Raw genomic sequence first — 23,069 nt, forward strand, 5'->3', positions numbered from 1 at the left:
GAGAAGGGGGGCTGGGAGAGGTGGCAGCGAATTGAGTGCTGAGACATCCCTGAGCCCAGGACTGGGGCAGCCATTCTCTCAGGAGAGTGAGACTCCTCCCCCCAGCCCCCAGGCAAGGAGCACAGCCACACCCAGATTCCACCCTGAACGAGATCAAGGATTAAAATAACCTGATCAGTCCCTGGGAGTTAACAGGGTCTGGCCTATAGAGGGATTTTCAATCCCAGCAACAACACAGCGCTGGTAACTAACTATTACGCAGCCAGCTCTGGGCAGTGAACTTCCAAGGGACAGAGAGGCCCTATAGCCTCAGAGGCCAACCCCAGAACACTGCCACCCAGAGGCTGACCCACAAACTGACTCTTTGCTAAACACAAAATAAGGCAGTCTGGGAAACAAATGCGGCCTGCTTTAAAATAAGGACTGTGGTTTACAACACAGAGAAACAGTGTATCGCAGGGAAACTCAACACTCTCCTGAATACCTGGCAGGTCTAAGGTGAGCCACACTGAAGAATAGAAGAACCGAAGGACCTTCACTACTGCATTTTTTTTTTTCTTTTTTCACCTTTTAACTAAGAAACCAAGTTTTTTTCTTTTTTTTTCTTCTTTTTTTTTTCTTTTCTTTTTTTCTTCTTCTTTTTCCATCACCTGATTTTACCCTTTTAATTACTACCTTCTTATTTTTAACCAGTATTATTACTGCTACCATTTTACCATTTTTTAAAGTGCCATTTTATTTTCTCTTTATTTTATTTTGGGATTAGTGTTCTCCATTCTATTTTCATCGTTATATTATTGGTTGTTTCTAGTTTGCATTCATCTCCAGGGAGCTGTTGCTGGAATTTGTTGGGATTAATGACTGTTCTATAGGAGTATTCTCCTCATATAAAAAGTCTCTTCCCCTCTTCCACTTCATTCTCTCTTTTCGCTCTTTTTTTTTTCTTTTCTTTTCTCGCTTTTATTTCCCCCCCTCCTTTTCCCCAATTTCATTTTTGCACTCCTTTTTTTTGGTCCCTACTTTTCTTTTCTTTTTTCTCTTTTATCTTTTTCTCTTCCTTCTTCCTTGTCCCCTAATTCTCTTAATTAGGGTGGTCACCTTTATTTGTGGTTATTAATATCGTGAATATATTTGTGTATAGTGCCTGGTATGTGGTGCCTTGTTGTGTTGTATTTTGTGCCTTTAAATCAATGCAGCAGATCCAAGCTACAGCAACCTCCTGAGCACCACACCCTCTGCTGAGGAACAGCAGCTGTATGTGAAACCTCGCCCCACCAGCCAGAAGAGCCACCACAGCTGTAAACAGCACCCACCAGAGGAGCCGCTGCCAACTGAAGAGCAGCTGCTACCGCAACCGCCCGAAGAGCAACCACAGACCAAGGAGTCACTGCCACCAAGGGGGCAACCACTGAACGACTCAATGTCTAGATATGTCAGTGAGATCAAACATGGGTAGACAAAGAAACCCCCAAAGGAAAGAGAAGGAGGACTCTCCAGAAAAGCAGCTAAGTAACACAGAGTCATGCAACATGACAGAAAAAGAATTCAGAATAAGGGTCCTAGAGTGCATAAACTAGATGGAGGAAAAAATTGACAACCTCTGCAAGAAGCAAGAAGAAACAGATGAAAAAATCGATAACATATGGAAGAAGCTAGAAGAAACAGATGAAAAAATCAACAACTTAAGTAATACCCAAGAAGAAATGAAGAGTGATATAGCTGCAATGAAAAACTCCATTGAAAGTATCAACAGTAGACTAGGAGAAGCGGAGGACCGAATTAGTGAATTAGAAGACAAGGAAGCAAAACACACCCAAAATGTACTGCAATTGGAGAAAAAAATTAAAAGACAGGAGGAGAGCCTAAAGGAGCTTTGGGACAACATGAAACGAAACAACATACGAGTAATAGGAGTACCAGAACAACAGAAGGATGAACAAGGATTAGAAAACCTATTAGAAGAAATAATATCAGAAAACTTCCCTGAGGTGGGGAAGAAAAAAGTCACACAAGCCCAGAGAGTCCCAAACAAGGTGAACCCGAAAAGACCCACACCAAGACACATCATAATTACCCTGGCAAATGTTCAGGACAAAGAGAGAATCTTACAGGCTGCAAGAGAGAGACGGAAAGTTACATACAAGGGATCTCCCATTAGATTGTCAAATGATTTCTCAACAGAAACACATCAGGCCAGAAAAGAATGGACTGAAATTTACAAAGTGATGCAAAGCAAAGGACTGAATCCAAGAATACTCTATCCAACAAGGCTATCATTCAAACTTGAAGGGGAAATAAGAAGCTTCACAGACAAAAAAAGGCTAAGGGAGTTTATCACCACCAAGCCAGCAATGCAAGGAATGCTAAAGGGACTGGTATAAAAATAAGAAATAAAAAGCGCCGAAACTGGTTTGGCTCAGTGGATAGAGCATCGGCCTGCGGACTGAGGGGTCCCAGGTTCGATTCCGGTCAAGGGCATGTACCTGGGTTGCAGGCATATCCCCAGTAGGAGATGTGCAGGAGGCAGCTGATCGAAGATTCTCTCTCATCCATGTTTCTAACTCTCTATCTCTCTCCCTTCCTCTCTGTAAAAAATCAATAAAATATATTAAAAAAAAAAAAGAAATAAAAAGCTCAGAAAGAAAACAGCCACACAAAAAAAGAAATGGCTACAAACAAGTACCTTTCAATAATAACTTTAAACGTAAACGGACTAAATGCTCCAACCAAAAGACATCGAGTGGCTGAATGGATAAAAAAACATGACCCATACATCTGCTGTCTACAAGAAACCCACCTCATTAGAAGGGACTCACATAGACTGAAAGTGAAAGGATGGGAAAATATCTTTCAGGCAAATGGAAAGGAAAAGAAAGCTGGGGTAGCAATACTTATATCGGACAAAATAGACCTCAAAGTGAAGGCCATAACAAGAGATAAGGAAGGCCACTTCATAATACTAAAGGGATCAATACAACAAGAAGATATAACCCTGGTAAACATATATGCACCCAATGCAGGAGCACCCAAATTCATAAAAAAACTCCTGGAAGATATCAAAGGCGAGATCGACAACAATACAATCATAGTAGGGGACTTTAATATACCACTGACAGCACTGGATAAGTCCTCTAGACAAACAATCAGCAAAGATACAGCAATCCTAAATGACTCACTAGATCAGATGGACTTAATAGACATTTTCAGAACACTTCACCCCAATGCCACGGAATATACATTCTACTCAAGTGCTCATAACACATATTGAAAAATAGACCATATATTGGGTCACAAGCAAATTATCCCCAAATTCAAGAAGATTGAAATCATAAAAAGCGTCTTCGCAGACCACGATGGCATAATATTAGAAATAAACTACAACAAAAACAACCCAAAATACTCAAACACCTGGAAGCTGAATAGCGTGCTATTAAATATTGATTGGGTTACCAATGAAATCAAAGAAGAAATTCAAAACATCCTGGAAACTAATGACAATGAAAACACAACAATCCAAAACCTATGGGACACAATGAAAGCAGTCCTGAGAGGGAAGTTTATAGCTCTACAGGCCTGTCTCAACAAACAAGAAAAAATGGTAGTAAATCATCTAACTCTACAACTCAAAGAATTAGAAAGAGAGCAACAAGAAAACCCCAGAGTGAGCAGAAGGAAGGAGATAATAAAGATTAGAGCAGAAATAAATGACATAGAGACCAAAAAAACAATACAGAAAATCAATGAAACCAAGAGCTGGTTCTTTGAAAGGATAAACAAGATTGACAAACCTCTAGCCAGACTCACCAAGAAGCAAAGAGAGAGGACCCAAATCAACAAAATCAGAAACGATAGAGGCGAAATAACAACAGACCCCACAGAAATACAAATGATTGTTAAAAAATACTATGGACAGCTCTACTCCAACAAACTAGACAACCTGGAGGAAATGGATAAATTCCTAGAAAAATACAACATTCCAAAACTCAATCAGGAAGAATCTAAAAATCTCAACAGGCCAATAACTATGGAAGAAATTGAAGCAATCATCAAAAAGCTTCCATCAAACAAAAGCCCAGGACCAGACGGCTTTACAGGGGAGTTTTACCAAACATTCAAGGAAGAACTAAAACCTATCCTCCTCAGACTACTACAAAAAATTCAAGAGGAAGGAACACTTCCAAGCTCATTCTATGAAGCCAGCATCACCCTAATACCAAAACCAGGTAAAGACAACACAATGAAAGAGAATTACAGGCCAATATCCCTCATGAACATAGATGCCAAAATCCTCAACAAAATCTTAGCAAATCAGATCCAGCAGTACATCAGAAAGATCATACACCATGACCAAGTAGGATTTATCCCAGGGATGCAAGGATGGTACAATATCCACAAATCAATAAACGTGATACATCACATAAACAAATTGAAAGAAAAAAACCACATGGTCATATCAATTGATGCAGAAAAAGCATTTGACAAAATTCAACACCCATTTTTGATAAAAACTCTCAGCAAGGTGGGAGTAGAAGGATCATACCTCAACATAATAAAAGCCATATATGACAGGCCCACAGCCAACATCATACTCAATGGACAAAAACTAACACCATTTCCCCTAAGAACAGGAACAAGACAGGGATGCCCACTCTCACCACTCCTGTTCAACATAGTACTGGAAGTGTTAGCCATTGCAATCAGGCAAGAAGAAGAAATAAAAGGCATCCAAATTGGAAAAGAGGAAGTAAAACTGTCCTTATTTGCAGACGACATGATATTATACATACAAAACCCTAGAGACTCCATCAAAAAGCTACTAGACTTAATACATGAATTTGGCAATGTAGCAAGATACAAAATTAACCCCAAGAAATCTGAGGCATTTCTATACACCAATAGTGAACTTTCAGAAAGAGAGATTATAAAAACAATCCCGTTTACCATTGCACCAAAAAAATTAAGCTACCTAGGAATAAACTTAACTAAAGAGGTAAAAGACCTCTACTCAGAAAACTACAGGACGTTGAAAAAAGATATAGAGGAAAACATAAACAGATGGAAGAACATACCGTGTTCATGGATTGGTAGAATCAACATCATTAAAATGTCCATACTACCCAAAGCAATTTATAAATTCAACGCACTTCCCATTAAAATACCAACGGCATACTTCAGAGATCTAGAACGAACTCTCCAAAAATTCATCTGGAATAAAAAAAGACCCCGAATAGCTGCAGCAATCCTGAAAAAGAACAAAGTAGGTGGGATCTCAATACCAGATTCAAGTTGTATTACAAAGCCACTGTTCTCAAAACTGCCTGGTACTGGCACAAGAATAGGCATATAGATCAATGGAATAGAATAGAGAGCCCAGAAATCGGCCCGAACCAATATGCTCAATTAATATTTGACAAAGGAGGCAAGAACATACAATGGAGCCAAGATAGTCTCTTCAATAAATGGTGTTGGGAAAATTGGACAGATATATGCAAGAAAATGAAACTAGACCACCAACTTACACCATACACAAAAATAAACTCAAAATGGATAAAGGACTTAAATGTACGACAGGAAACCATAAAAATTCTAGAAGAATCCAAAGGCAACAAAATCTCAGACATATGCCGAAGCAATTTCTTCACTGATACAGCTCCTAGGGCACTTGAAACGAAAGAAAAAATGAACAAATGGGACTACATCAAAATAAAAAGCTTCTGCACAGCAAAAGAAACCATGAACAAAACAACAAGAAAACCCACTGTGTGGGAAAACATATTTGCCAATGTCATATCTGATAAGGGCCTAATCTCCAAAATTTATAGGGAACTCATACAACTTAACAAAAGGAAGATAAACAATCCAATCAAAAAATGGGCAAAGGACCTAAATAGACTCCTTTCAAAAGAGGACATTCAGAAAGCCAAGAGACATATGAAAACATGCTCAAAGTCACTAATCATCCGAGAGATGCAAATCAAAACAACAATGAGGTATCATCTCACACCTGTCAGACTGGCTATCATCAACAAATCAACAAATTACAAGTGCTGGAGAGGATGTGGAGAAAAAGGAACACTTGTGCACTGCTGGTGGGAATGCAGACTGGTGCAGCCACTATGGAAGACAGTATGGAGTTTCCTTAAAAAACTGAAAATGGAACTGCCATTTGACCCTGTGATCCCACTTCTAGGAATATATCCCAAGAAACCAGAAACATCAATCAGAAAGGATATATGCACCCCTATGTTCATAGCAGCACAATTCACCATAGCTAAGATCTGGAAACAGCCTAAGTGCCCATCAGTAGATGAATAGATTAGAAAACTGTGGTACATCTACACGATGGAATACTATGCTGCTCTAAAAAGGAAGGAACTCTTACCATTTGCAACGTCATGGATGGAACTGGAGAGCATTATGCTAAGTGAAATAAGCCAGTCAATAAAGGAAAAATACCACATGATCTCACTCATTCATGGATAATAGAGACCATTATAAACTTTTGAACAATAATAGATACAGAGGCAGAGCTGCCTCAAACAGATTGTCAAACTGCAGCGGGAAGGCCGGGGAGGGTTGGGGGGCAGGAGGTAGGGGGGGTAAGAGATCAACTAAAGGACTTGTATGCATGCATATAAGCATAACCAATGGACATAAGACACTGGGGGATAGGGGAGGCTAGGGGACTGTCTAGGGCGGGGGGATAAAATGGACTGTAATACCCTTTGTAATACTTTAAGCAATAAATAAAAAAAATATTTTACACATATGTCAGAGATGCAATTCTAGAGCAGACTGCTTTGGGGGTGTTTGTGGTTGGTTTAAGGGTTATGAAAAACACAGAAGAAATCGTTTCTAAAAATGATCAGGATTTCCACTTGGAAGTTATCAAATTTGAAGAATAATAAACCACAGAATGCTAAAAAAAAATAAATTATGAACATATCAATTATACATTTGAGGGTTATCTTCCATTAATTGAACAAATAGTAATACAACACCAATTATTGACAATCTTCTAAGGTGGATACTTAATGGGAGTTAAAAATGAGGTCCTCTGAAATATTATGGAAGTTGATAGATGAGATATCTGCTCTCCGTGATGGAATAAGCAATCAGGTTCTTAAGAAGGTAGTGACTGAGATAGTTCAACCTATGCCATCAGGCTATACACCTTCTTTTCTCTTGTGTGATCCTTCCAGCCCAAACAACTTCCTAGCTTCTCTTTCTAGCCCCTTGCTTTTGTTCATCTCATTAGCATTGCTTGAAATGCCTTTCCTCTTACCTTTAGTTATCTAAATTTTGTTTTTCCAGACCAATTCTTTCTTTGAAAATTTTCTCAGCTATTCCAGTTTTGGAGTCCAGTGACTGGTTATTATGTTTTCCTAGAAATAAGCAAATGCTACTTTGGGCTGCTGTCTTATTTTTATGTCTAGATATCTCCCCAGCTACCCTATAGATCTTTAACAATAATAAATTACACCAATGAGCACTGATTCTGTGCTGGACATTTTGTTGTAAGTACTTTAAATCTATTATTTCATTAAACCCTCCCAACATCTCTGTGAGCTAGAAACCATTGCTTTCTTTATTTTAGAGGTTAAGAGAACGAGGCACAGAGAGCTGTAGAAGCTTGCTCAAAGTGACACAATTAGTAAACTATGGATTGAGATTTTACACCAAGGAAATGTAGCTCCAGAATCCAGGCAGCAAATTACTTCATCCCAGCTGGTTCTGGCTGCTCAAAGCGTCATTCCCCACTGATAGAAGAAGGATCCCAAAGGGTAAAAGAAACCCCACATCATTGTTGTTGTTTTGAAACAATTCTCTCTTTAAGAAAAAGTACAGTTTAGAAATAATACTTGGTCCAGATGCCACCGAGATCATTTTAATTTTGTCCCCTTAGGTGTAAACTCTTGAGGTTTTTGTTCTTTGGGGACCTGGATCTAAATTATTGAAAACTCGTAGGAAAATGTCCCTTATTCTGGGAAGTTGGTGAATCAATGCGCAGGTCTCTTAACTCCCAGCCCCTTTAAGACAGGACCTTTGCCTCCTTCACCAAGTGCCTAGAAAGTCATGCTCTCGCAAAGGCTACCGCCATGAGGGGAGTTGACTGTTCCACTCTTACTTCCAGAAAATTTAAAGAAGTTAATGAAGATGCATAAAGGATATCCTTAAAGAAGTGAGTACATATGTGGGATATAAAACTGAAATGCATAGACACAGGCAACAGTCTGGTGGTTACCAGAGGGAAGAGGAGTCAGGTGGTAGTAAAGGGGGTCAAATACATGGTGATTGAAGGTGATTTGACTTTGGCTGGTGGGCACACATGCAATATACTGATGATGCAGCATAAAAATATACATTGAAACATTTTGTAATTTTACTAAACAATGTCAACCCAATACATTTAACTTAAAAAAAAGAAGTGAGTGCACTGCTTTTGGATAATGTGATATTTTTGAAATATGGTGGAGAAACATGAGATGAATCCTGGGAATGTAAACTCCCTGCCCCAGGCTCTCTAAAGAGAGCAGACCTTGGCATTTTGTTCACAACCTCATGAGACTAAAGAACTGGTTTGTGTGACTTTTCCTGAACTGAACTTCCTGTTTATTTCTTTATAATATAGAGATACTGTAATGTCTATGAGGTCACAGAATGTTAGGTATGAAAGAGCTAGAGAGATCCTCCTCTTTGTTTTAAAGAAGATTCAAAATGACTTATATTCAAATAAATAAATATATAAATCAGAAAGGAAGAAAGGACGGAATGAGGGATGGAAAGAAGAAAAGAAGATGGAAAGAAAAAAAGAAAGGGAGGAAGAGAAAGAAAGAAACTAGAAGCAGTCTGTATACCCCCCTATCCTCACACACCTATACAGACATATTTGGATGGGCATAAACAAAAAATTCATGCAATAGGTGATGCTCCTAATATAAACCGGGAATTGTCTTTGTGACTGCTGAAAATATACTCCACATAGTACTAAGCAAATGATCATGATAATAATGAAATAATCATAAATAGAATAGATAGCATCACTATGTCAAGTTCCACATGCAATTATTGTATAATTCAAGAGTACTATATTGTTCCATTTTATCCAAAGAGGACAGTAATTAAAGTGATAATAAATGTTACTTAAAACCAGACTTTTTTTCATATAAATTATCCTACATAGTGTTTTTTCTGTAATTTTTCAACAGTTTTCTCTTTGACTAATTAGTCAGAAAATAATACTTTCTTGAGAATGTTCCCTGCATAAAATATTATGCATTTGATATTTTACATATTTTATTACTATAATTGACATTGCCTGCCAGATTTCAGGATAAGTGCCTTAAAAGACATTTATAGAAATATGAGAAATCACATAAAATAATTTTACATTATTTTGGTGCAACAGATGCTTTATTTTCTATGCAGTTTCCATGACAACCTGCTGTCCAACATTTATCACTTGATCTCAAAGGTGGAACCTCTTAATTTCTTCACACATCACAGTCCCTTATATGAATAACCCTTTTGTCATTTGTGTGTTATCATCTCCACATCCTTTTATAATTAGTAGTAGGAAGTAGATTGATGCACACATCTATAAATTGTGTGTTGATAATGTTAGAATGGCACTGATTATTCAGCAAGAAAAAGAACTTCCCTGCTTAGTCTTTCCCAATGGCTGATGTTAGGATCTGAATAGTTCATTGGCTCTTACAGTACTCCCAGTGAGGGTATTCTTGAGTGGATTTTACTATTCCATCTAAGGTGAATCATAAAGAATAATTCTCATCTTAAATACAATTTTATAACTTGAAGGAGTTTTAGATAGTTGGACTCTTTTTATGAGAGAGAGTATGAAATCCAAAGAGATCAAGGGTAAATAGCCCAAGAATGTGCAAGATTTTTGCACCACTGTCCAGACCTAGTTTCTAGAATTATTATCTTCCAGTTCAACAACGTTTCAATAATTGTATATTGTAGATCTGATTAGCTAATCTGTCATTAGGTTAAAATATTATTTGTGACTGTGAATGATATATTTTTTATAATGAAAATGCTTTTCTTTTTCATAGCAGATTATAAATGACCAATGGCAGACAAGAATCAGACCGCAGTGACTGAATTTCTTTTTGTGGGCCTCACAGATCATCTCCCTCAGCAGATTGGCCTTTTTGTCATGCTTCTCTTCATCTATCTTGTCACACTGGGGGGTAACTTGGGGATGATCACTCTCATATGGATCTATCCCAGGCTCCACACACCCATGTACTTTTTCCTCAGCCACTTGTCCTTTGTAGATATTTGTTCCTCTTCCTCCATTGCCCCCAAGACACTGTGTGATATCTTTGCAGAGAAAAGAAGCATCTCTTTCATGGGTTGTGCTGCACAGATGTGGTTCTTTGGTCTTTTTGTGGCAACTGAATGCTTCCTCCTGGCTTCCATGGCCTATGACCGGTATATGGCCATCTGTAAGCCTTTGTTGTATACCCTCATTATGTCCCAGAGGGTGTGTGTGCAGCTGGTGGCAGGGCCCTATGCCATGGCTCTTATAAGTACAATGACCCATACAGTTCTCACTTTTTGCTTACCTTTCTGTGGTCCAAATGTTATCAATCACTTCTTCTGTGACATTTCACCACTGCTGTCCCTAGCATGTGCAGACACCCAGAACAATAGGTTGGTGCTTTTCATCTTGGCTGGAGCTATAGGAGTCCTCAGTGGCCTGATCATCACCATCTCCTATGTGTGCATCCTGGTGGCCATCCTGAAGATCCAGACTGCTGATGGGAGGAGGAAGGCTTTCTCCACTTGTTCTTCTCACCTGGCAGCTGTCTCCATCCTGTATGGGACTCTTTTCTATATCTATGTTGTGCCTGACTCAGGTTCCTTCTTAGATATCAATAAAGTGATTTCTCTATTTTACACTGTGGTCATCCCCATGCTGAACCCTCTTATCTACAGCTTGAGAAACAAGGAGGTGAAAGATGCATTCAAGAGGAAGTTTGAAAGAAAAAGTTTCTAATAGGTAGTTAGAATAGAATTCTATGTGTGCTGCACCACAGATGTTGGTACAGAATGCACAGAATATTGGAGTGGAAATCAGAAACTGCAGGTAAGTCCTGGCTCTGCTAGGTTATTTGAAAAAAAAAAAAGGAGTAGTTCTTAAATATTTTCCTGCCTTAGTCTTGTTCACTGTGACATCATGTGGTTTCAAAATATTAAGATGAATTGAGAATATAAATGTGCAAATATACTGGAAGAAAACTTAGGTAAATATATAATCATAGGTACATGAATACTATTTAATTAAAACTTTAAAACTAAAAGTTATTATGGAAAAATCAAAGCACCAGGAACAGTATTTAAAGACAAGCAATAAAATGAGAGAAAAATTTGTTCAGATGTGCCAAACAATATGATAATATTCCTTATTCCCTATTCAAAGAATATTCCAAAATTTACTATAAAAATAAAAACAGCGAATAAATGGACAAATGAATAGGCAGTTCACAGAAATGGGAATGCAAATTGCCAAAAAAGTATATGGGAAAATGTTCAACATCATTATTGGTCAGGTAAACGAAATTAAATGAAAATGCAATGCAGTGCCTTTCATAGCAGATAAAACGTTAAAAGTTTTCAATGATGGCGAAGTTCCTATTTGATGATGTACACTGTTATTTTTCCTGATGATAGGATGAATCGCCCCATTTCTACAAAATAACTTGGTAGTTTCTATTTAAAATGTATATGGCATTTGACCTAGAAATCCCTCCTTTAGAAATCTAGACTATAGAAATATAAATGCCAATGCTTAAGATAACACATATTTCAGCATAATGTGTAGTGGCAAAGAAAAAGAACAGAAATGACTTGAAGATCTATCATTCAGAGAAAAGTACTGTTTTTTTCTGTGAAATGTTGTGCAGTAAATAAAAACACTGAATTAGGTAATCATGGACTGACCTGGAGAGAACTATTGTATACTGTCACTGTTGGTGAAAAAAGACCAAGTTGAAGATCAATGTGCAGTACTAATATTTAAGAAAAAAGGAAAATCTATGTAATGAATGAAATATACATGTAAATGCACATGTAAATGAACATAGGGAGAAATATAAAGGATAATCAACAATATCCTGACTTTGATTACTTCATTAAGAGTGGTATTGGAGGTAGAAAAGAAGAGGTTTTATTCATACATATTTGAGTTGTAGCTTAATCAAGCCCTCTGGTCCCACTGGGGCTCGATTTAGATGTACCATTTTCCTCTGACTTTATTATTGGAGGATCAGCCAGGACCCAGGTCATATGGCAGGCCTGGCTACCTACTCACACAATGCCCTCTGTGCAAGGGCCCAGAATCAGACCAGGAGCTGTTTCTCAAAAGCCGGGACATTCTTTACTTCAGATGGCATAGAATTGCTCCTGTAACCCAGGACCTGCATCATTCTCTCACGGAGGCTTGTAAGAAGCTCCATACTGCTTGTTTTCCTGCTACTACAACTTGCATCATAGCGTCTGTTGCATCACGTGGCCTAGTGGCAGGACTGCTTGTACTTCGCCTGGGACCTGCTGTAGAGCCCTTCCTGCTCTGCATCCATAAATGCTGACAGCCTTCCATGCCATTGGGTATATGGGCTGGAGAAATATTCCTCCAAAACCCAAAGTGGCCTATTAGGACATTCTGATTCTTTCTCCATGAATTGTACCTTGTGTGTGTGTGTGTGTGTGTGTGTGTGTCGGGGTGGGGGGTGTTGTTCTAGCATGCCCACACTCCCTGAATACAGTCCCTGTTCTAGTTAGAAGAAGTCAATAGTTTGAATTTGTACATGTTCTATTTTAAACTCCCCATTGGAAGTTAGGGGAAGTGCTGGTTAGGCAGTTGAATATTTGATTCTGGGATTTTAAAAAGAGGGAGGCAATGGGGATAGAATTTGGGAGTATTACTGAAAGGATGACATTTAAAGCTTTGGGACTAGAGGAACTTTTATAGGAAATAAAGATAAAGAAAAGAAGATGCCCAGAAACTGATCCCTGGCATCTTCCAACATTTAGAAACTGGGAATATGAGGAAAATCCAGGAAATTAAACTAAGAAAGATGGGAATCAGGAGACTGTTGGTTTAATATGCCACCTAGGGAAATTGCTTCAGGAAAGAGGAAGTAATCAACAATGTGAAGTACTGATTATGTTTCATAACTTATCATTGCTTTTTCAATGTGGACATCATTTCAGACCCTGACAGAAGCAATCATGGAGTGATGGGGATGAAGGCCTGCTTAGAGTGGGTTTGAGTGAAAGTCAGGAGATGGAGTGGAGAGAGCTCTACAATATTACAAAGTAAAACATAGCAATGGAGTAGTTCCCAGAGTATTCATGAGATGCAGGTGAGAGTTTTTAAAAATATTAAACATTATAAAATAATTATGTCTGGGTGGAATGCTTTGGTAGAAAGGGAAAATTGAAGACACAAAAATGTGACAAAAGATTGGGGAATTTATTCCTAGTCTGAGGTATGGGAGGCAACCAGTTTATGTTTCTCTCACATATGAATGTTGTTTCTCTCTCTCTCTCTCTCTCTCTCTCTCTCTCTCTCTCTCTTATCTCATTCTCTCTCCTTTTTCTTCTCTCTTTAAAATCAATACATGCATGTCCTCAATGTGGATTAAAATCTTTTTTTTTTTTTTATAAAATATAAGTTAGAAAATTTTAAGTAAGCATGAGGTCAGGGAATTGATTGGCTGGCTTTAAATAGAATCAGATAGAAGGCCTTGAAGATGAGGAAGCATATATGCATGCAGGTGAAGATTACTGGGTGAGAGAAATGTGTAAAAATCTGTATCTGAAATAAATAAAGACCACATTTTCTTGTGCTGCTTTTTATAATCTTGATGACCTTGTCTATAATGCACATTTATTTTCTCTTTGATAGCATTTAGTGTCATTCTTTTAACTCTCATTTCTTTGGGAAAGTTTTTATCCAGCTGCATTAGTCTGCTATTGCTACAATAATAGAACACCACAGCCTGGGTACAAGGAACAAATTAATTCCTTTACAGTTCTGGTGTCCTACTCTTATGCCCTCATTCAACCATAATGACCTCATTAAAGACTCTATCTCCCAATATAGTCACATTAGGGGTTAGGGCTTCCATATATGCATTTTGGGGAAACACAATTTAGTTCATAACACCAATTATAGAGGATATTTTGGAACTTCAAACAATAAACACAAGGTGCTTTTTCTTTTATTAAACAATCTATGACCTAAAACCAATCATTCCAAACCAAAATGAGATCTTAAAGTCTCATCAAAACTTCTATAAAACCTAGAATTTTCCAGGTTTATGAATTCTAATTACATATGGATTAGAACTTATATGGAATTTAGTTGGTATAGCCCTGTTCTTGAACATAACTTAATGTGATTGATTTAAAGGTTAAGAATATTGTATATTTTACTGATCCCAGAAATGATTGTATGGGATTTTTGACCCCTAAGCATATGTTCTTTGTATAGAAGTGAATCTGCAAATGGACTTTGGGAGTTTTTAACACAATAGAGGACTTTCCCTAGTCATTCTGAATAAACCTAAAACAAGGTATTTTCAAGTCTATGTGTAGTTTTTTGTTTTATATTTGATTTTTTCAGACTTATGTCCAATCTCCTAAAACTACTTGTATTAACTCTCAGATGTAATATTTGAATTGTGATTTCTGTCTCATTGCATCAAGTGCTTCCTGTTCAAAGAAACTTTGTTCCATTTTTCAAGACGGCTTCAAGATGTATTTTTTTTTTCAGAAGCCCTCCTTTGAGAAAAAATTCCATTGTGAAGTAATATTGGTTCAGACTCCATATTATCTATTTTACTTTAATTTATTCTCTATGGATGTAGACTCTGAGGTTCAGAATTCTTCAGGGATGAGGTGCCAATTGACTCAAATGTGTACGAAATGTATGTATTTCATATTGTGCAGATATAAGAGTCAGAAAAAGGCAAGAAATTATTTAATATGTGTTGGTAGACTCTAAGGAAATCAGGACTAAGATCACTCATCTTTATCAGAATAAAAACAGAATTCATGATTCTTTAAGAACACCACATTGGAGAGACTCATTTCTTCTTGTCTGAGGCCAGAAGTCCACAAAATTTGAAGTAATTAAAAGAGGTAAGTCAGGGATTTTATCAAAGTAGTGACTCTCCTCAACTTTGGATTAGCCAAACTCATAAAATTAGATAGTTATTATTACATGGCCAAATTTAGTTTTTTAAACATTTCAAATAGAATATCTTGGCTCAAATATTCTTGTGCATGCTTCAGCGTAAACAGAAAATTTACATGATTTTTACACCTAAATAACAGGTCTTTAGGCCTATATGGGTTAACAAAATGTTTATTCAATCTCTCTATTTTAATCAGAATCCAGTGATATAGCATGGCCAATATTCCACTGCTGGTGGTTTTTGACATTTATGTTTTAAAACTAATTATTTATGAATTTTATTACATTATTTTTTCTCTAATAATATGAGTCCACTCATAAATAAAATAATATTGTCTGCAATAGGTTATGCTTTTGTTGAAAGCTTAGATTTGTATAAGAAATATCATTAAGTAATATCCACCATATGACTAAAGCAAACACAATCAACAAGGACATTACATAAATAATTGATTGGGGAGATAAAATAAATATGTGACCACTTTTGCCAACTACAGTTGTGCCATAAGGGCAATTCAATTTTATATTTAATATTATTAGGTATCATAGGACAATCTTATCCTTGTTTACAACAGGTGATTTACTGGAAGGTTCATATGTATAGAAATGTACATGACTCTGATAGTCCTTAGAAGCTTTAATGTGTGTGTATCATCTGAGGTTTGTGAAAATGCAGATTTTGATTGTGTGGAACTAGAGTGGGGCTTCAGAGTCTGCAGTTGTGATAAGCTCCTGGATGATGCTGTTGCTGTTGATTCATGGACCACACATTGAATAGAGTCTTCAGATGACTGTCCCACAGTGTCCTACACCATGACTTTTTGTGGGTCAATTAAAATGGTCTGCTCCCCCCTTCCTATTTACATTTTATGAGCAATATTAATTCATCAATAATAGTGATCAGGAACTTATCAATACTAGGCCTATGCCTTCAGGATAATATCCTGAATTGTGTTCATGTGGAACATAAGAAAATATAATTTCATTACTCTGAATTGGGACAGTGTACTTAACTTAATATGCTGACAGAATGCAGACGTACAAATGTTTTACGGATGAATTTCTCAACTTCTTAACTTCATTTGTTTTGCAATCTTCTTAACAAGCTTCTGTCTGATCACTGTCTGAGGGTGTTCCCTAAATGGATGGCTGTGTCTCCAAAATCAATCATTCGCTCTTGGAATTTTCTAAATTTTGAAAAATTTCTTACTCTTTTGAGCTTACATTTGTGATTTTATAATTGAAATCCCTCAGGATAGCATTTGTCTTCTGGGGCTACTCAGAGAACAAAGTGAAGCTGCCACTGTTCATAACAGCCCTTTGTCAGAATAGCTATTTCAGTATTTGAAGATAAGGAGGCAGTTTACTTTTTTATCTCCAGCCTAAGCTCATATTTCCACATAAGAGGACATCACCCAAGATGGTCACTGTTTTTGTTTGTGTTTGTCATTATAGCTGCTTTCCCCATGTTTCTTTGCTGAGAATCAGATATATACGTTATCTTCATAACTGTAATATGATACTGCCCCGGGATAATGTGCAATTAAAGAAAATATGGTTGAAATTATGGTGATAATTTTCTTTCTCTGGCATTTGTTTATTCAATTACCTAATTCCCTCCATGTACTCTGATAAGCACAGGGAATATAAATATTAATAAAGCAGATTTTCTTTGCTCAAGTTGCTCTATGTTGAGAAATAATGTAATATATTAGATAAGTGTTATTTGAAGGGATGTTATGGTGATACAGAATCATGATGAGGGAGAAACTAATAGTGACCTGAGGTTCTAGAAAAATTTAATAAAGGAGAGAAAAAAGGAGCATGGAATTAGGTTTTCAAAATTAATTATTGAAAATGTTATGAGCACGTATTATGTTACAGGTGTTTGGTAAGCTTTATTTAGTCCGCTCTTTCAAGTAGCCCTGTGAGCTAAGTAGTCTTCATTTCTTTTAAACATACACTAATAAGACAAAGCCATTTATGCAGAAAGATGCAGAGCCAGTGTTTGATTCTAGGTTCACTTGGTTCCAGCTTATGCTGATTCTTGTCTACTGTGCTCTTATATACAGTGGCATTTGAGCTGAAATTCTTTCTTATCTTCATAGCTCTTCTTGCTCTCTATCTGTTTACACCTTGAATAGTGTCCCCCAAATATTCATGGCCACCCAGATCCTCAGAATATGGCCTTATTTGGAAATATGCTTTTTGAAGTTCTAGTTGAGATAAGGCCATATTGAATTAGGGTGAAATCACACATCACAGATACTCAAGAATCCTATGAAGATACATTAGGATTTTAATGAATTTCCACCATATTTTTAAAGAGTAATTGGAAAAAATAGTTAAAATTTATAATGTTCCTCTGTCTTACACTAGTTAACAAAAAAATGCCCTTCATGGTGACTTAGAACAATGTTTTAAGTCAACCACAAACTGCATTTCCATTGAGATTTTCTTCATACATTGTTCTTACGATGTCCTTAATCTTCCATGAAAAAGTAGATATGAGTTAACCTACTTAATCTACAGAGCTCCAGGTTTTAAGGCAGCAACAATCACCCCCATAAATTTTACATATATACTAGGAATAAAAACATAGTAACATCAACTATGAGATATGAGAGTTGAATCACATTAATGTTTTCTTCTCAAAATATCTCAAATGCTATCAATATAAAATAGAATACACTGTAAGTAATTATACACATCCAAACCTTAATCCTCTTGAAATTTTGAAGCACACTAGAAGAAATTATCTGGCCATTACTGAGTAGCTCAGTTGCTTAGAATATTGTCCTGACATGCCAAGGTTGTGGGCTCAGTCCTAGGTCAAGGCACATACAAGAATCAACCAATGAATGCATCAATTAGTGGAACAACAAAATGATGTTTCTCTTTCTACAAAATCAACAAACAAAAAAGGTAATTTTCTCAATTTTTGGATTCTTCTCTGTAATAAGTATTCTGATTTTGAGTAATATCTGAAAACTATTATTGATTAAATTTCCACTATGAATTCTATGATACTTTAAACTTATTTTCAGTTACATTGCAAAAATTTTTTTTTTTTACATCTTTAAAGTCACTTTCAGGCATAAATTCTTTGGCTTTAGTGAAGTGTATATTTTGAACAAAAGTCTTTTCTTCTATATTACAAAGGTAGTATTTCTTCCCAGCGCACATTCCCTGACATTGAGTGGGGCTGCAGGTCCATCTCTACGGTTTCCAACACTCTTTAGTTTCAAGGTTTCTCCTACTCTTCTGCATTCTCATGTGTTGTTTAAGCTGTGAAAGCTGAATAAAGGCTTTGCCACACGAGTTACATTTGCATTGTTTCTGTCTGGTATGAATTCTCTGATACTGAGCAAGTTTTGTGTACTGGGTAAGGCTTTACCACCTTCTTTATGTTTGTTAAGCTTTGATCCAGTATGAATTATCAGATGTTGAGTAAGATATGAATGCAGAATAAAGACTTTGCCACAGATGACACATCTGTAAAGATTCTCTTCAATATAAACTCTCTGATGTTGCATGAGGCTTGTACAATAGTTCAAAGTTTTGCACATCCTTTATATTTTTACTGTTTCTCTCTAGCATGAATTCCCAGATATTGAATAAGCTTTGACAACAGGTTAAAGGCTTTGCCACATACTCTACTTTTGAAAAGCTTCACTCCAGTATGATTTCTCAGATGTTCAGTAAGGCCTGAACACCAATTATAGGCTTTATTACATTCCTCACATCTGTAAGGTTAGTCATCAGTATGAATTTTCAGGTGTTGAGCAAGATATTAATGCTGCTTAAAGGCTTTGTCACATTGTCTACATTTGTAAGACCTCTGCCCACTATGAGTTCCCTGAAGGTGAGTAAGCTTTGAGTGCTCATTTAAGGCTTTGCCACATCATACTTGTAAGGTTTCTCTCTAGTATGAATAGTATGAATGTAGAATAAGACATGGATGTTATTTAAAGGCTTGGCCACAGGCTTTGCATTTGTAAGGTTTCTCTTCAGTATGCATTATCTAATGTAGTAGTAAAACCTGAAGCCAATTAAATGTTTTACCACATTTTTTACATTTGTAAGGTTTTTCTCAGAATGGATTTTCTTATTTCTATTTAGATTGAATATTATATTTTAGACTCTCCCACATGGATTACACTTGTAAACTTCCTTCCCAGTATGAATATTCTTTTGTTCAGTATGACTTGATGATTGATGAAAAACTTTTTATCACATTTACTTCATTTGTTTGTCTACTCCAAAATATGAATAATTTGATGTATATTGTAATTTGACTTTTTGGTCTAAGAATTTTCCACATTATAATAGTTCTCTGGAAGCTGAGTTCTCTGATGTTTTTTAGGATTTAGCTGTTGGTTAAAGTTTTCCCACTGTTCATTGCATTGATAACTTTTGTCTCAATTATATGCACTCAGTATTATTTTATGGAATGAATCTTCTATTCCTGGTTTTTGCAACAAGACCTGGTTGTTCTCAGAGGACATAGCTGGGTGGATGGATATGGTCTTTTTTCCCTTTACATTCCAGGGCTCCTTCATTGGCTCCAAAAAGGTGACCACAACCGGCTTAAAGACAGCAAGACTCGGGAGATCTGGTTCCTGTAATTCTTCAAAATCACATCCACGTACAATTTTCACTGAGCTAGGTCCAGGCATCCCTAATCCTCCTAAAAGAAATCCATAGCCACATTCCTGAAGGTCAACAGTCCCTGAGAAGCAGCCATGTCATTCTGTTCCTGGTCCTGCTCCTATTTCTGGTTGTTTTCTCAGGTGGTGTGATGTTGAGGAGTTATTTCTGCATCATGAGAACATGTCTTCAAAGGCATCAGCACAACCCATTCATCTGCTTCCATCACACTCACAGGCAGAAGGACTTCGAAATGCTGAAAGGGCCACCCTCTCCTGTCCTTTGTTACAGGAGATTCGGGAACAATGAGCTTCCACACGGAGACCAAGCTGTGAGTTTTTTCTCTCCTGTCTTCATGCGCTTTCTCTTCTCATAGATGACCATAAACTCTACAGAAATTTTAATGCCCATAGTGACCCTCAGGCTTCATGTATGTAGGAATGTGGACTGATACTCTCAGGTTTAAACCAGAAAGAATGACACCAGGAAGGCCAGCATGACCATTGAGATTCCATAGCCACTTCTGGGTCTGCAAGAAACTCCATATTTTTAATACTTCAGATTTTTCTTCTCTATAAAAGTCTGTATCCCTCTGTGTATATTGCATACAATGATAAATAGCAGATCAAGAATTTTATTAGCATGTTGTTAGGATGTAGAAGTAACTGATAATAGGATTGAAGTAGATCATCCATATATGTTAAATAAGTAAAATCCATACACATTAATATAAATTGCCCAGACTGCACAGATAACTAGCACAATAGCCATACATAGAACCCAGAAGTTTGACTAATTCCATGAATGCTTGTTGTACTTCTCATGAGTTTTGAAAACATTATTTATAGGAGAGAAAAGTCATCTCCTTCATGGGTTGTGCTGTACAGATGTGGTTTATTGGTCAATTTGCAGTGACTGAGTGTTTCCTCCTGGCCGCCATGGCATATGATCGGTACATAGCCATCTGCAACCCTTTGTTGTACCCGGTTATCATGTCCCAGCGGGTTTGTGTGCAGCTGGTGGCAGGACCTTATGCCATGGGCATTCTAAATGCCATTATTCAAGAGACCTTCACTTTTTGCTTACCTTTCTGTGGTCCTAATGTGGCCAACCACTTTTTCTGTGACATTCTCCCTGTTCTCTCCCTGGCATGTGCTGACACTCAGAACAATAGGTTGCTTCTTTTCATCATGGCTGGAGCTATTGTGTTCTTCAGTGGCATGATCATCACCATCTCCTATGTGTGCATCCTGGTGGCCATCCTGAAGATCCAGACTGCTGACGGGAGGCAGAAAGCTTTCTCCACGTGTTCTTCTCACCTGACAGCCATCTGCATCCTGTATGGGACTCTTTTCTATATCTATGTTCTTCCTGACTCTGGTTCCTCCCTAGATATCAATAAAGTGATTTCTCTATTTTATACTGTGGTCATCCCCATGCTGAACCCCTCATCTACAGTGTGAGGAACAAGGAGGTAAAAAGTGCATTCAGGAGCAAGTTTGAAAGAAAAATGCAGTAGTAGGATTCAGTAATGAGTGGTAATTAGAGAGTTAGAAAATTGCCGAGTCTATCTATTATCAGGTTACTTGTATACTGTTTATGTTTCTTTACATCAGGCTTGTCCTTTGTGAAATGATGCAGAATAAAATAGAAAATGTAATTTGTGCCAGAAGAAAATCCAGGAGAACTTTTTTAAAAAAATATATTTTATTGATTTTTTACAGAGAAGAAGGGAGAGGGACAGAGAGTTAGAAACATTGATGAGAGAGATCGATCAGCTGCCTCCTGCACGCCCCCCACTGGGGATGCACCCGCAACTGAGACACATGACCGAAATTGAACCCAGGACCCCTCAGTCCGCAGGCCGACACTCTATTCACTGAGCTAAACTAGTTCAGCATCCAGGAGAACTTTTATATATTCTTATATGTGGGAAGATATTTTATGTTATGTTATAAGGAAAAGATCAACATAGTTCATTAAGAAAGGTTTCATAAACCTTGTTAAATGTTGAACAATGGAAAGTGAGAGAAAAATGGCAAAACAAGTGACTCACAATGAGTTAATGTTCAAATAGGAAAGTTTTGGAATACATATATAAAACACAGTAGGAAAATGAAACACAGCTGAGGAATAAACCAAGAAATGAATGTCTAATTGACACAATTGCAAATAGTCCTAAATTAAATATATATATTATAATTATGATTAAATATATTATATATTATATATATTAATTGTTTAACTCCACAATTGCTTGAGTAAATTAAATCAAAATGACAAGGCAAAATTTTTTTTCATCTATTAAATTAGCAAACATTAAAATGATTATTTGCAAGGCTAGTAAGGTTACCATTCAATATGAGCAACAATTTTATACATAGCTAATGTACTAGTAGCTATGTGTAAATAGCTACATTGCCATACAGTAATTGTTATTTTATGGTTGCTATTAAAATGCAAGGTACATAATCTTTGACTTAGCTGTCTTACATTTGGAAGTCTATGCTTTAGAAATAGGAATACAGAAACAAATATTACAGCATCTTTTGTAGAGGAAATAAAAAACAACAACCTGTATCTGCATTATTAGGAGAAAAATATTCTTTTTTTGAAGTGTTTTGCAGCTGATTATAAAAAGAATAAGTTCATGCTTTGATTTGGAAGAAACTCTCTGACAAAATCACTGATAGATGTGAAAGAATCAAATCAAAGCTTAATTTGTAGAACTGACCATAATTTATATAAAAAAAAAAAAAGGAAAGAAAAAAAGGTGAGGAGGTGAGGGTAAAATCCACCTAATGTGTAAATTATGTTGGTACGTAGGTATGTACACGATCATAGAGAGAAGTGTGAATGGCTACAGGCCAAGCTGTTAACATTGGTTAGTTCAGTAGTGTGACATTGGAGTAGGAAAGGGATCATTCTCATCTAAGTTGTTGAACTTGTTTTACAACAAATATGCTTAAGTTTATAATTAAAATTCACTTTTCAAAAGCTTCCATGTCAAAACTGAATGAATGATAGGATGAATAAATTAATGAATATATTATTAAATAAATAAATTGAGGGGTTGGGCTCAATGTCTTCTCTTAAGGCTACTCTACACTCCAACATTGTCTGATTTCATGAAGCACTTTTTAACATTGGTGAATTAAATCTCTCATTTTTTTCTCTAAGGATTTGA

General features: G+C 36.7%; 2 protein-coding genes across 2 annotated transcripts; both read left to right on the plus strand.

Moving 5' to 3' along the window:
• The first annotated feature begins 10,083 nt into the window (after positions 1 to 10,083).
• On the plus strand, positions 10,084 to 11,026 carry LOC118663796 (olfactory receptor 5G3-like). The gene has a single exon (XM_036323755.1). It carries the CDS (start codon positions 10,094 to 10,096, stop codon positions 11,024 to 11,026), a length of 933 nt encoding a protein of 310 aa, XP_036179648.1. The 5' UTR covers positions 10,084 to 10,093.
• Positions 11,027 to 19,943: 8,917 nt separating this feature from the next.
• On the plus strand, positions 19,944 to 23,069 carry LOC118663799 (olfactory receptor 1002-like). The gene is made up of 3 exons (XM_036323769.1): positions 19,944 to 20,213; positions 21,049 to 21,221; positions 23,063 to 23,069. Exons 1-3 carry the CDS (start codon positions 20,034 to 20,036, stop codon positions 23,067 to 23,069), a joined length of 360 nt encoding a protein of 119 aa, XP_036179662.1. The 5' UTR covers positions 19,944 to 20,033.

Source organism: Myotis myotis, unplaced genomic scaffold, assembly GCF_014108235.1.
Source record: "Myotis myotis isolate mMyoMyo1 unplaced genomic scaffold, mMyoMyo1.p scaffold_m19_p_10, whole genome shotgun sequence".
In the NCBI taxonomy this organism is placed as follows: domain Eukaryota; kingdom Metazoa; phylum Chordata; class Mammalia; order Chiroptera; family Vespertilionidae; genus Myotis; species Myotis myotis.